The following is a 14,878-nucleotide window of genomic DNA, read 5'->3' as shown; positions in this document are numbered from 1 at the left end:
CAATTTCCTGGAAGTAGACTTTTTCTTGCTGGATTCGACCCATGAGGAGCGTGTAGATTTCCCTCGAATATTTGGTACATAGATATCTCACGTAGGTAAAATCTCTGTTGAAAATGTAATTGGGAGGAGAGGGGGAGCACTCGACTGCGCTCTTATTTCTGCTCTACTTTACTTTGTTCTCTCAGTAGCTTTGGCTTACATCTCCTCGATCCTCTAGGACTTTGCTTAGGTTCCGACTGATTTACATATTTATTTCTAGAAATAAGAACTGAGACTGAGTCCCCACAACTACATCCAAGTCTCTTGTTGAGTCGAGAAATGGTGGTTTATTTGTCGAGATTTGAAATGGGACCTTATGATTTTCAGTGTGACGTTTAATGTTTTTCAGCACAAACATCTTTTGGCTTCAATTTAAGGTGGTAGTGTTGTAAAATAACCAAGAGAAAACAGATACTCTGAAGTGGAGCACAATATGTTTATAGTCGGATCAAAGCGACATGAATCACAAGTGTAGTTGCGGTGCATTTGCGTACGCGCTCGAAACGGCGCGGTGGAGGCAGCAGTTGAAAGGGAGTTGGGACTATCGCAAACTGCAGCGACAGCTGGTGCCAGCAAGGGTTTCACCACGCTCCTAGCCGCTACGCTCCACCGATGCGCCTCGAGAGAAGCCGCATACGCAATTACGTACGTGCTTCATGTCGTTTTGACCCTACTATAGATCTTCCAGGATAGATATTTACGTTGAGGGTTGGGTATTAATGTAAACGTTGAAAAACTGATATGGGATCGGAAAACACACATCTTCGTCAGGACCTATGCTACATACATTATCGCACAACTAGCACGAGACAAACGAGAACGAAGACGGAACGCGAGTAAAGCTCGGCCAACGTGTTGCGGTTCAGCAAGCCGTAATCGCTGCTCGCAGCTGTACACACCTTTTTCATCTTTTTTTCTAGTTTTCAAGTGAGTTCATTTTTAGGGTCAACACGGACAATGCAAGAAAAATCCTCCGCTTACCCTAACCAGATACCGATGACGTTCGCTACGATTCTGCCTCCGCCTTGAAGGCATAACCCCACGAATCTGAGGTGGCATGGATTTCTGGTGGAGTATTCGTATGCCTCCACAACGGTTTACCGCCTCATAGTGGCGTGGAGGGGAACTTTAAACAAAAAACGAAAACAAAAGGGGGGGTTCCCCCCCCGGGAGGGTCTAAAAAAGAGAGGAGGGGCAAAAAAAAAAAAAACCAATCCCCAAAAAAAAAAAAAAAAAAAAAAAAAAAAAAAAAAAAAAAAAAAAAAACCCCCCCCAAAAAAAAAAAAAAGGGGGCCCCCATAAAAAAAAAGTGGGGGGGGAAAACGGGTGAAAAAAAAAAATTTTTTTTGGTTGGGTTGTTTTTTTTGAAAAAAAAAATTTTTTTAAAAAAAAAAAAAACCCAAAAACTAACCACAAAAAACCCCCCCTCTCTCAAAAAATAAAAAGGGGAGGAAGGGGAGGGGGGAGAAAAAAAAAAAAATTGGGGTAAGGACGTATGTGATTCTGAAAAACAAACGATAAAAAAAATTATACCTGATGGGTGATAGCTTAGAGAAGAATAAAGTAGCTGAAAAAGTTCCGTGCGAAATGTAGTTATTACATGTGTCATTTTGTGATTTACGAGATCCTGTACCTGTGCATCTCCGCCCTCTGCAAAAATCTTTTAGTTTAATGTCTTTAAAATAGTTGAAATAAAGAAATTAAAAAAAAAAAGTAAGATGTACTACTTTCATATAATAATAAGTACTACAAATGCTGATAGGCTGGGAAAAAGGTTGAATTTAAGACACCAAATTAAAAAAGGTTAAGTTATCAAAATATTAGTGAAACTAGTAAAGAAAATTTAATAAAAAAAAGAAAAAAAGTTAAAGGCGAATTCCGCAATATCAGTTGAAAACACGTTGGATAAAATACATACAACTTCATCAACTTTAGCTCATTACCCCACTTAACTCCACCACATTCCAAGACGGTATAATAAACCTGAAACATATAAAGATTTCTGTATCGCTATTTAAGGATACATCTCTTAAAAAATTACGTAAGACCTAAGTTTTATCATAAAAGTACCAAAAACAGTCAATGTTTAGTGTATACAAAGTATTTAAAATACTAGTACAAGGTCAAAAAGTTTTCATAGTTCATGTAACATTAACCGTGCCATAGAGTTAAATACTCTTCCTTGTTTACTTTACTACAAAGCCTTTCGCGTAAAACAATGCAAACTGTAGGTTATAGGAGCTCATGGAGACATAGAATTGCTACATCATCAACTAAAACAGTTCATCCAAACATTAAAGTACAAAACAACAAGCTGTCACGTCATGCAATGGATAATGGAATCACTTTCCTAAAAGATACGTGAGTCTTAACCTTAAATGTGTCTTTTCGAAGTATCAATGAAGCAGAAACGATGCTCAACAATTGAAGAAAAAAAACGCAAAAAAAAAAGAAAAACCAAAAAGAAGTAAACATACCTATATACTGATAAAAGTAAACAGAAAACTAAAAAAGAAAAGAAGAAAAAAAAATGTTGTAAGAAAAAGTAATAAGGTTAAATGTAGAAGGAAACGCTTTCGACAAAAAGAAAAGAAAGAAAAAAGGAAAAAAAAAAAAGGAAAAAAAAAAAAGAAAAGAGAAAAAACCAACGAAGAGATGCTGCCCATGTCCAGTGAACATTAATATCACTATTCTCATATAAAGATTTTAAACTTCTATTATTTTTTACGATCTTCACAATAGCACAGTGTGAAGGTCCCCGAGGCATGGAACGTGTGTGAGTTGCGACGGACGCGTCGCGGTCGCACAGTTGATGAAGTTTGGCGCCGGCTGTGTATGCATTCGTCTCCTATGAGAGTTAAGATGGAAAAAATGGGACATTTTCTCGCTTAAACGATGGATATCAAAAAGTTAGAATGTTTTGACGAAATGTCACTATTTAGAACAGATTAATTCGAATTAATTAATAGCACTAATCGCGTGATTTGTTTCCCGTTGTCCCCTTTCGTTCGATAAAATTGCCCAACAAAATTTACCGAGTGATTTTTTTCTTCAAAGAAACCGCTAAGTGTCTTACTCACTCAACTCTGTTCATACACATAAGCTCTTTGGCAAATATTTACAAACTTGTTTAAAATCAGATTTTTGCACGCGCATGACTAGTCCAGGTTTGAGGTGCACGAGAATTACTGTTCACCTCTTTTCTTCTAGTGAAACAAATTTAGAGACATAAAGAGTGTGAAAATGCTGAAGGTGGGATAAGAATTATCTGGATGAGGATAGGGTTCGGCAACGATAGAGTCTTATCATGGATTGGCGTTGCAAGCTTCCCTACCTATTTATCGGCATGGCGATACGATGTTATTCCTTATGTGGCACATATAATTCGTTGTATACAAGACGTGGAATGCTATTCCACTAGGGTCAAGCCCAGGATAACATTTAGGAGTCATGAGCTTTGGAAACAACGAAATTTTCTGCACGGCATGACGGTGATAAAGATGGCTTTAGGCACGTCTCGTGCGCTCCACGACAGCATAACTTTTAGCCTGAACTTGCCTAATTTAATATCATTCCAATATTATTTCATGGTGGGACCCTTCTCAAAGAAAGCAATCAACTTGGGTTATTCCATTGGGCAGGTGTAGCACGGCTAGGAAGAGGAGCGGCTGTGACTACATGATCGATCGGCGCCGTGATGGTTTGAAGCCGTCCTAGTGCTCACCAAACCTTTCATCACGCTGGGATCGATAAATTGGTACTAAACTTGCTTGAGAGGATAAAAACACTGACTTGATACCTTGGCTAGCCCCCTCAGGTCATTAAAGGCTATGCACAGGTTCGTAAACCCGAAGTGATTCTGAATAGAAGTAAACACTGTGGCGCATCCCAAGCGGATTGATTAACGCCAGACACTTTATCCTCATGCTTTACTCCGATTAATATTTCTAATAAAAATGCTGGCTTTCTGTTTCATTCTAACTTCGAAACGTATTTTTTAAAGATGCACACAGGTGAACACGCAGAAATTGTTGCTGGAGTATTGCTCCGGGAGAATACATGGATCAGGACAAAAACAACGTAACTTGCTCACTTCTTATTGAGTAATTTCTCAATGATTTCTCCACAACGTGGAATATTCGAGTCAATCGAATTGAATAGAATCAGTTTTTGAACATTCGTGCACACACTGAATCAAAGTTCGGAGGCAGTGCTACTTTTCTTGATTGTGCAGATATCCGAAACTTCGGTTATTCGAGAAAATATACTGAACTTGGCCCATTCAACCCTTTGAAAACTCGAAAAAAACTCATTTGTTCAGTGTACTTAAGATCTCTTGTTCAAATTGCAGGATCTACAAGTTCTCATTATTTTCTTCAAAAATTTGGTGGATTTATGACGAGGTGAAGGACTGTGAATAGCAAATTCCTCTATAGTAGCTAAGTTCTCATGAAGTTCTTTGTTACCTGTTTAAAATTAATTAAAAAAAAGAGGAAAAGGGAAGAGAAACTCCTAGAGAAAATATCTTTTAACTCTTTATAAAGGAAAAATCGGTTTGAAATCCACATCCTGGAAAATTGTTAGATCTATAAAAAATTCGAAAGTGAAGAAATTTTCTTTAGAGTTACTGAGAAAATACCTTTTAAATACTCGCATTCTTGTGCAACGATGCGAGAAACAACCTTAAAAAAATCAGCAAAATTCCTGTAAACAAATTCAAATTCTGGATTAACACATTCAAAAAAGTACAGTTCTCTAGCAGGATTCTGTTGAATACTTCTACATGAAGCAATAGGCCAGGATGACGATATACTGTGCTTTTCATTTGTGCAGAATTTCAAAATCTACGCAGAATCCAGGAAATGGCCGTGTGGCTGCACGGTGGATGGTTCGAAATCGTCCTAAGTCAACCGCGAACTTAGGCCCTGTGTAGTCAGTGAATTGCTGGCTGATTTTTCTTGACTATCGACTCTGGAGGAATTTTCCTGAGTGAATGAGAACACTGACCTGATAGAAAAGGACAAAAGAATAAGATAAGAGGATGCGATGCATGCAACAATCTGGTCCATGGTCTAACCGTCCCCTCCCCCTCGCCCTCCCCCAGGTTATTGTTTAGCCCAGATACCCCTTAATAAACCTCAAATGACTCCAAATTGGAGTCGGCCAGATCCCAAACGCATTGATGAGAGCGCGAGTCATTTTATCCATTTGTACTTTTAAACACATTCGAACAACCGTCACCGTCGAAGTGAGTGTTCTTTGCCGGCGCGGCGTGCTTGTTTCTTCCTCGTCGTCGCCGCCGCCGTCGTCGTTGAAGCGGCCTTGTCAGGCAAAGGCGGCAGCCGCTGGTGCCCGCCCCCGCAATTGCATTCCCAGTCCAACTCTACTTTCATCGTCGCTCATTGATCAACGATGATAACGCTGATATCGATCGTTCTCTACAGTGCATCATCATATGTGACAACAAGTTCTTCCGATTGTGAGTGAGTTCCTCGATTTTTGCTGTCATAATTCTCGTGGATTAATTGACGGGAACGGAAAAAAAGAGCGGCTATCGAGCGATGGACATTCGAGTGTCCGCGATCGGGGCGTGGTCGTTAGTGGGATTAATTTTGATGAATCGCTACGTAGAACGCGGTAATTTGTCACAAATTTTATGAGAAAGTTCTTTGGACATTCGGACATAGGAATTCAAGACTATTTAAATTTCTCATCACTGTACAGTTGAGTTTAACTCCATTTCATCATTCAATTCATTGCTAAGGTAGTTTAGATTTTTCCTATCTTGGTTACAGTTTTAGTGTTTTTTTTTCCGTCGTGCACTATTTTGCTTCGTCTCCCTTTTTCTGTTACCTCTACTCCACATCAAAAGTGAATATTTTTTTTGTCAACTAAGACTTTCGAAGCCGATCTCTTTGTGGACGTTTAAGTGCAAAAAATCAAATCAGTATTTTTTTATTCGTGTTGGGACGCAGAGCTCCGGATATTTTTTATTCCATCATCAGATCAATTTATTCAAAATAATCTTATTTGAAGACTATAGGCCATGGCTTGCGCTCTGTTTAGGTACACTGTTTCTGACGTTGTGATGAAAGCTGATGCAAACTATATTCGCATCATTTTCGCATCATTCTTGCATGGTTCTTCTTGATTGATATCGGCACACTTTCATTCTCTAATTGATTTATCTCGTAGATGATATTAATATTTCTCAAAGAAATAGGTCCCACAATTTCTTTCATCTGAAGCAATTTGGAGTTCTAAAGACTTTTTTTAAGAGCTGCGGTTTTTTCTCTGATAAATGTTTTTCCTCCATTTCTCTCGGTGATCATCACAATGAAGGGCGCGGTTACGTTTTCCTTCATGAAATTTCGAACCGGTTCTTTGTAAGGAATGTAGCAGGGGGGATTTTTCCTAGAGATTCACGTGTTTTTTCTTTTGAGTGTGCGGAGAAAAATTTATGAATTGTCTTCTTTTTTAGTCCTTGAAGCTGACCCGGTGGAAGTGGTTGATATCCGTAACGATGAAGCAACGATTAGTTGGATGTTACCGCCAGACGTCGCAAATCAGACCAATAAACAGCGGTTAATGATCTCTGTTATACGAGGTGTGCTTCTAGTTTCCCATCCAATCGATTATCGATTGTATCCGTTACGAGTTTATAAGAGATTTTATATATTTGCCGGAAATTCTTGGATTTCAAAATCACACATTAACAAAAGAAAAAAAAGGACACAGCTGGGAGTTACAATGTTGGGTCTATAGAAATCCTTGGAAATGCGAGATTACAAAGTTTCTCTCCTTCTTCCTGCACGGATTTAATTCAGTTTAAGTTTTACGAAAAAGAAATTTCGTAGAGAAATCAAATGCTCGGATGGAATCACATGCCGGAAACAAAAATAGATTTACATTGAATTTCTCAGTTCTCGGGGAAATTCGCATCCGCATCCATGATTTTGCAGTTTTAAATCTATGACAGTGAGAGCGTACAGAAATTTCTTTCCAAGATTCTAATCCCATTGTAAACTGGTAGCAGTGGGCAAATTTGTGGTTAGAGCGTGTCATGTGCGTCTTTAAAAGGAAACTCGTTGTTTTTTTCGCTATTGTCGCAGTTATACTGTAATTTTTGTATTCAGAATTGTATTTTTCTCAATTTCTTCAGTCTATGTAGTTCCTTCATTTTGGCTGTTAAACTCTTCATGATTCTGTAATGGAACCTAACTTTTGTATAGTTATAGGGGAATGTGTTGTAGATACACAAAAAAACACTTACGACTGCAGACTATGGTCATTTGCTGGTCCAGAGGCCTAGTCTTCCTTAAATTTTCCCTGTGTGAAAATTCAGAAGCTGTAAAAAAGGGTTAGAGGGTTAGCATCATTTTTTCACAAAAAAGAATTTTACCCTGAACCCTTTTTGTGAAAACGCTCACTTTACTAGATGTCAATAAATAGTGATGCTGCCGATAATAATAATAATAATAATAATAATAATAATAATAATAATAATAATAATAATAATAATAATAATAATAATAATAATAATAATAATAATAATAATAATAATAATAATAATAATAATAATAATAATAATAATAATAATAATAATAATAATATAATAATAATAATAATAATAATAATAATAATAATAATAATAATAATAATAATAATAATAATAATAATAATAATAAATTTCTAGCTTCATATCACTCCGGAACGAGGACAATAAAAATAATAATGATAGTAATGGTAATAATAACAATAATAATAATAATAACAATAATAATAATAAATTTCTAGCTTCATATCACTCCGGATCGAGGACGTCTGTTTCTGTGAACGTCGGCCCCAAGATCCGTACCTACACATTTTCTAATCTTGTTGGAAATACAACGTATCGTGCTTCCGTGGAACCATTTGATGTGAGAAATACAGCAGAAATTCTCATGCGATTTTCTTCCTTTTTTTGTAGGAAAAAATGCTAAAGCTGTGAAATTCCAGAATGATATCAGCCTATGGTACGCGAGCAATGTTTTCACTACCAGTTTAGCTTGTGAGTGGCAAAGATTTTTCTATGATTTTTTCTGTTAGATTATTGTTTTGATTTTGTTTTGATATATGTTATGTTTATCATTTGATATATATATATATATTTATACAGTATTTTTATAGATGTATTTTCTATCGTATTGCTTTGTATTATTTCTTATTTTTCAATTTTTAGGGCTTAGAATGAGAATCGTTCCTTTCTCCTTGCTGCTTTTGCTGTCATTTTGTTTAAAATTACTTGGATATCATTAAAAAAATATGAAAAAAAGAAATTTTAGTACAGTTACAAAAAAGTAACCGTAAGATTTGACAAACAACAGTAATGAAGACACCCACTGTAAGACTTTCAGTCACCTTTGCGGCGTAACATTCTGAGGAGTGGACATGAAGTTTTGATGAAAACTGGGAGTTAAAGTGTATACGGGGACCAGTTCTCATTCAATTCTGGACCAATATTGAAATACACGTCATTCGATTTAAAGTGATAGAATTAGATGACTTTATGATGGAATATTAATGGTTTTATCGGTACTAGATAGTATTATTTTTATTTCTGTTCTATTATATCTGTTTTCCTATTAATTGTAAGCTTTGTTTTAATTTACCTGCTACCCTCCTAATTATTTTTTGTTTAAAATTTGAAATTTGGTCTTCTGGACATCATTTTCTTTTTTGTTCTGCAGCTGTTTCTAAAAAAGATAGAGATAAAAAAATTTCCAAATAGTGAAAAAGTGGAAAAAAGTACTCATTCTAGTATTCTATAAATTAATCAACAATTCTGTATTCCTCCAATTTTAACTCATCAAATATGTTTGTATTCAAGCTCTCCATTGGTTAGCCGCTCCAACTGACATTGTGCTTCTGGACAAGACCAACACATCTCTGGAAGTTTCATGGAGTGCGCCAGTAATCCACGAAACTGGCCATAATGCTGTGATAAATCAACATCTGGTTCAGTTTAGAATTCTCATAGAGAAATGCCTTTTTTTCTAAAATTTTCCTTTGAGTTTCCAGCATAGGAAAGATTTTGTTCCAGATGAACGTCTATGAATATATTCCATCGTCAAAAATTCTCCTTAAAAAATTCTCATTAAACGTTCCCGTCCCAAAAACTACATATTCCATAGGGCGACTTACTCCTGGAGCCGTTTATAATGTTACTTTGCAGGTATTTTATTTCATAAACAGCACTGAGAATTTTTCTATTGATTTTTTTATTCAAAAATAATTTCACGATGGTCGAACGTGGAAAACGAAATAATCGAAGTTAAATTAAAGGCCGGTACGAATTATGGTTACGGGACATTAGGTTGGGCAGTCTTTTCAACACTTTATCGCACCGAAGACGGATTTATCCTCAAGCAGCGGATGAAAACTCCGAATGCGCTAACGCTAACATGGCCCTTGCAATGGTTACCGTCGCCAACTTCTCGATATACCGTAAGTTTCACGGCTTATTTCCTTACTTAGTCTTCCATAGAAATCAATAAGTTGAGGAGGAAATTAATTGCCTTGCTGACTGGTGTGGTTTTTGTCTATCTTGAAATGAAATCCTTTCCCATTCAGAAAAAAACAGTTACACCTATAAGACTGGAAGTTACTAAAACCAAATCACTCATATGATCAATAAATAACCAGATAATGATCAATAAATAAATAAGAAATCAGGTCCGAAATACAACCCCTCTTCGATTCCTGCTAACTCAAATTGATTCACATTGATCCTTCCGTACGTACGCCAACGTGGGATGTTGGGGCTATAAGAAACAGCAGTAGGTTTCAGTAAGAATGGTTACTGTAACATTCGACAGATCCATTGCAATGGAAGTATTGTGAAAATGGAAAAATATAAAAGATAAAAACTTATTTTAACTATCACCAAGCTGTCAGAAACAGATGTAAAAATGCAAAGCGGTACGCCACAAATTATATCCTTCTTCTACATAACCTATTTTATCCCCCTTCTATTATATTTTCAGTTCTAAATTCTATTCTTTGATTGAAAAGTATTTTTTTTTACAAGTTACTGAAGTAAATCATCCATAAGACGAGGTTTAGATTCGTGCCAAGACCCTTCATTCTCCTGATAATGTCGATAAGGAAATCATGAATGTGGGTGTTGGTGAAGTGGGAAAAACTCCCGAGTTCGTACTACGTAATCTTTATCCAGGATCCACCTATAACATTTCTATCACCACAGCTGTGGAGGTCAGTTTGAAGCCATTTAATATTTTTCTTGAGTCTCGTAAATCTACCTTCTCCCGTGTTTTCAAGAAATGTTTTTTGTAAGACTTTTCCGCTCGGGAATCGAAGATGAAGTTGTACTTTCAGGTAACTAAACCACGTAGCAAAAAATGGCCGCAGGGAAATCTGTACAAGACCGCTTGGAGTGTGTTTTCAACGCTGACCCAGGGTGAATATGCTGTCTCAGATCCGCGAATTGTTATGGAAACCGACAGTGCCGCGTCGATTGTATTTCAACCGCTGAAACATCTTGGCGATGTACAGTATCAGGTAGGTAGCATCCAGAAAATGACTTTTTAAAAAGTTATTGAAACGGTTGGGCCAAATTATTGAGAAAAAAGTAGAAAATTTTTCTTTGGATTACATGTACAACGAATTTTTCTCAGATTCGTTACACCCCTATTGATGGAGTTCCCATCGAAACGAGAGAATATGATGAAGAAGAGCTTTTGTGAGTTACTTTGGTAATTATGTTGACAAATTGACGTAGACGTTGTCGTTGTTTATGCATCGTTGCGAAGTCAATTCATAGTGCTGCAAGCAAGAGCAAAAAATCAGGAGCAAAAAATTCCGGCCCTTTTATTATTATCTGCAAATAATCGAGGAGAAAATCTTGCGATAATCTGATAGAAATAGAGAAATCTCGGGTATGAAAGTGGTGAAATTTTGTCGGTATTTATCTACAGAAAATATAACCATGTTCCAAAAGATTTTTTTTCATAAATGAAAAAAATACTTTTTTTTCAGATGCCCAAAATTCGGTTGCGAATGGATGTGTGCTCTTGTGTTCAACCTTCCGAGAAGACCTCGAGAATATACGTTTGAGGTTTCGTTTCTCTCTTAGTGTTCAATGGAAAAATATTGTTTTTCACCCAGAAAGTAATAATGCATGCAATATTTTTATGCTAAAAAATACAGTTATATGATCCCTCTAAGTCCATGTTGTCGATAAAATTTCCCTCATAACTGAATGAAAGTGGATAAGTAATATGTAGGATATTGATGCCTCCAAAATTGAATAAAGTAGGAATGTGATGATTGCGAAAGTGAAGATTTTGCAGATTAACTACCAGTTCTGGTAGAAATTTGTGGTAATTTACGCAGGAAAATGAGGCGGTTGTAGCGCAGTCGGTAAGAGGTTCCGCTTCCTGCACGATCGATTGGAGGTTCGAATCCGCCCTAGTGTCAACCAAACTTTTCATCCATCCAGGGTCGATAAATTGGTGCCAGACTTGTCTGGGAGGATAGAAGCACTTACTTGACACATGGAGTAGTCACCGCAAGTCATTGTACAGGCCAGTTACTCGAAAAACAAAAAAAAAACAAAATGAAAAAAAACGAAAAACAAAAATACACAAAAAAAAAACCAGCAGATGTTTTTGTTCCAAAGTAAAGTCGTGTAGATCAGGGTGCTCATAAAGGAAGTGATCCTATATGGTATGCTCCCTTTAAATACTCTGGAACCCTCATGTGAGGTGATCCAGAGCAACTAAAGGTCCCGTGTCATAAAATGAGTTTGTTTTTCATGAAATGTTTTTGAACAAGGCTTGAGCTTTGTTGGGGTCAGTACGGGATAAGGTTAGAGGTGTTCATTATGAGTATTAGTGTGATCATGCTTAATTCCCCTAATTTTCCTGGATCACAGCTTGCGAGACAGCCTTGCGGATCAAATTTCTCTACGAGGCATCTGGTAAAATCACCACTGTGCACGCTTTGATTCCCTCAGCACCCCATCAATTGATTTTAATTGGATGGACAGCAGGAGAAACCTCACTGATTACCTCATTCGCTCATTTGTAGACGCGGCGCGTGCGCAGCTATGTAAGGTGTCTCGTAGGGAAATTCGTACAGAAAGGCTCTTTCCCACGTCCTTTTTAGGACGAGCAGAGGTGAATAGAGCGTAAAAACGCTCATATTCATAGTCTACACCCTTAACTCTATCTTCTCCTGGAAAAATCCCAACTTCAATTTATTCGTGGTATCCTGAGCAGCAGATCCAGAAAAGACAATTTTTTTTACGACTCAAGGGGAAATCGCTTCTTTTCCAGATACGAGCAAAAGTCGATGGTCATTGGAATAAATGGACATCAGTTCAGAGAAGGTGAACTACCTAATGGACTATTAACTTTAATTATTATGATTATATGCAATATCGGATTATTTTCTTCTACAGATTTTCTTTTTTTTATATTAATCCTAATTTTTCAGACCATGGAACCTTCTCGAACGGGTCTGTTCTATCAATCCACCGAATTTTTTCGTGGATAACATTGGGAATCGAGAACATATGCGTGAAGTGGACATTTCAAGCGCTAACGTTCAACCGTCACCCGCAGTATGGTAGATGTTTATGATCCATAGGGGACCCCGGCAACCTACAAATGACCTGCTGTGCTTCTAGGCGATATCTGGTTGTGGTGGATAGTCGACAATCCGATTATTCCTCCATAGACATTACGAAGTTGGCCGATAAACCAACATCGGACTACGATAATACTCCATATTATATTACGGCATCGTTGACACCGGAACAAGTCCAGCAAAATGTTGATTTCAGGTGGAATTAGTTTCCCAGAGGTGGATACGCTTAAGAAATTTTCACTATTTGTTCTTCCAGACTTGGTGATGGTTTGGTTCACGGTGGCTATCTAAATTATCCTCTAAAAGAAAGTCAACATGACCCCAGATGGACATTGGTTCCAATGTCACAAGTCGAGAATGAAATCATGGAACCACGATTGAAGACCTGCGGTTTTACCGAAGAAGGTACACCTTTTTAGTGTCTTTGAAAAAAAAACCGGAGATTGCGTAGTGATTCGGAGATGTTTTCTAGGAACTTTCGAATGTGACATGCCATTCACGGAATTTATCTCATATATTCCGTTGTGGATCAAGACTGCGTTGGTGCTATGCTTTGCAGCTGTTGTGTTCTGTTTTTGTATCATGCTTGCATGTGGAATACGACGGTTTTGCGGTGAGCTATGTACCACCATAATTGTATTTTCGGAGACGAAAAATAGTTGAAAATTGAATAATTCTAATATTTATCCACTCTTTTTTTTTATCAAAATCGAATTGGTTTAAAGGCATCACCCCACGAATTTGTGGTGGTACGGGTGGTCAGGTGGGTTATCCCTATACGACCTATACGGGGTCGTAGATTGTGAGAAGGAGGGTGACTTCGCCCATTTCTTCCTAATTGCCGTAAAAAAGGACCCAGAAGATCCTGCGCGTGCACAAGGCTGGCGCGCTCCAATCGAACTCTTAGGAAATAGCGCCCCAGAACGGTCGCATCTCCCGGGCTGTTTTTCACGGCGATCAGAAAGAAATAAGTGAGATCTCACCCGTTTTTCTTTGACCATCGGAAACCCATATCACGTCAGATTCCGATGCCTTTAATTAATTTTAAATGTCTCAGAGAAGAACTAATATATTTGCAAACAACACCTGCATTTTTCATTTTTCATTTATTCTTTATTTATTTTTATTCACTCATTTTCGTAGTAAATTGTACTACTTCTTACATCAGATTATCTACTGTTTTATTCGCAATATATACAATACAATAAGGAGAACTTTTGTAATTATATACTAAATTTATTGATGCTGTTTTTTTTCCAATTGTAGAATTAACAGCTTAATTACAGTTTTCTCTTGTTTTACTGAAATCGTTTTCCTTGAATTTTCTTTTAACAAAACAAAAGAAAAAGTCTAGTAGCTTTCTCTTAAGCTTTTTTTTTGTCTTCTGGGACAACAAAGGTAGGAAACTTAGGAATAAAAGCGAGGAAAATCCATTAAAATCGATCTTAGGTCCGACGTTTTCTCACAAGTTCGTAATCATGGAACGCTAGCGTTTCTTCATTCAGAAAAAAAAAACCTAAAAAAAACTTGGAAACTAAAAAGAACAAACGAAAACCAAGAATCCAAGAAGTGTTTTGATCGATTAATCGATCAAAACATATGATTGATATGTGAGTGATTTCAGAAAATCCGAATCAAACAAAAGAAGCCTCTATAATGTACTATCATAGCGATTCACCGAACACATTATCGACGACGAGAGAGTACAGAAAAGTGGAGAGGCGAGAGTTTAGCGCTGCGGATCGTGAAGCTCGGATGCGATTTATGGAAGAGGAACCGTATCATACTGTATGATTGTTGCACACACATCGTATAAGTTATTGTATATGTTCTGCAGGTGTATAATGCGGGAATGCGATTGACGCTAGAAATGTGTTTTGTGTTTTTTTTTTGTTCGGCTATAAGCGGATAATCTGGCTACCGTATGTAGCACAGTACGCCATATATTCTATGATCTAATCGTCATGTTTGAATTCTTGCTACCGTAACGCTCTGTAGACGGCTCCACTAAAATTTCTAGTGAGGATTTTTGTATTTTTTACTGCTTTCTTTTTGAATTATTCGTACATTTATCGCTGTAAAAAGCCGATATGAGTTATGCTTTATTAAAAATACTTTTTTCGTCAAGAATAAAAAGAAAACAAACAACAAAAGATCAAATATCAATATGATGAAAGAGTCTATGAGC

At 37.0% G+C, this 14,878-nt stretch overlaps 1 protein-coding gene across 1 annotated transcript; it reads left to right on the top strand.

Annotated features, from left to right (window-relative positions):
• Window positions 1-5,451: 5,451 nt before the first annotated feature.
• RB195_013282 (uncharacterized protein) lies at window positions 5,452-14,484 on the top strand (the record flags this gene model as incomplete). Its single annotated transcript, XM_064203022.1, has 17 exons — window positions 5,452-5,518; window positions 6,521-6,646; window positions 7,837-7,958; window positions 8,038-8,089; window positions 8,909-9,036; window positions 9,122-9,253; window positions 9,364-9,525; window positions 10,144-10,293; window positions 10,417-10,599; window positions 10,716-10,780; window positions 11,077-11,155; window positions 12,378-12,430; window positions 12,538-12,669; window positions 12,731-12,886; window positions 12,947-13,095; window positions 13,163-13,303; window positions 14,315-14,484. The coding sequence occupies 17 exons, from the start codon at window positions 5,452-5,454 to the stop codon at window positions 14,482-14,484; spliced, it is 2,067 nt and encodes a 688-aa protein (XP_064058903.1).
• Window positions 14,485-14,878: the final 394 nt, after the last annotated feature.

This window comes from Necator americanus, chromosome V (genome assembly GCF_031761385.1).
Source record: "Necator americanus strain Aroian chromosome V, whole genome shotgun sequence".
Lineage (NCBI taxonomy): Eukaryota > Metazoa > Nematoda > Chromadorea > Rhabditida > Ancylostomatidae > Necator > Necator americanus.
Note: the sequence above shows the minus strand (reverse complement) of the source record. Positions and strands in the feature narration are given on the sequence as shown.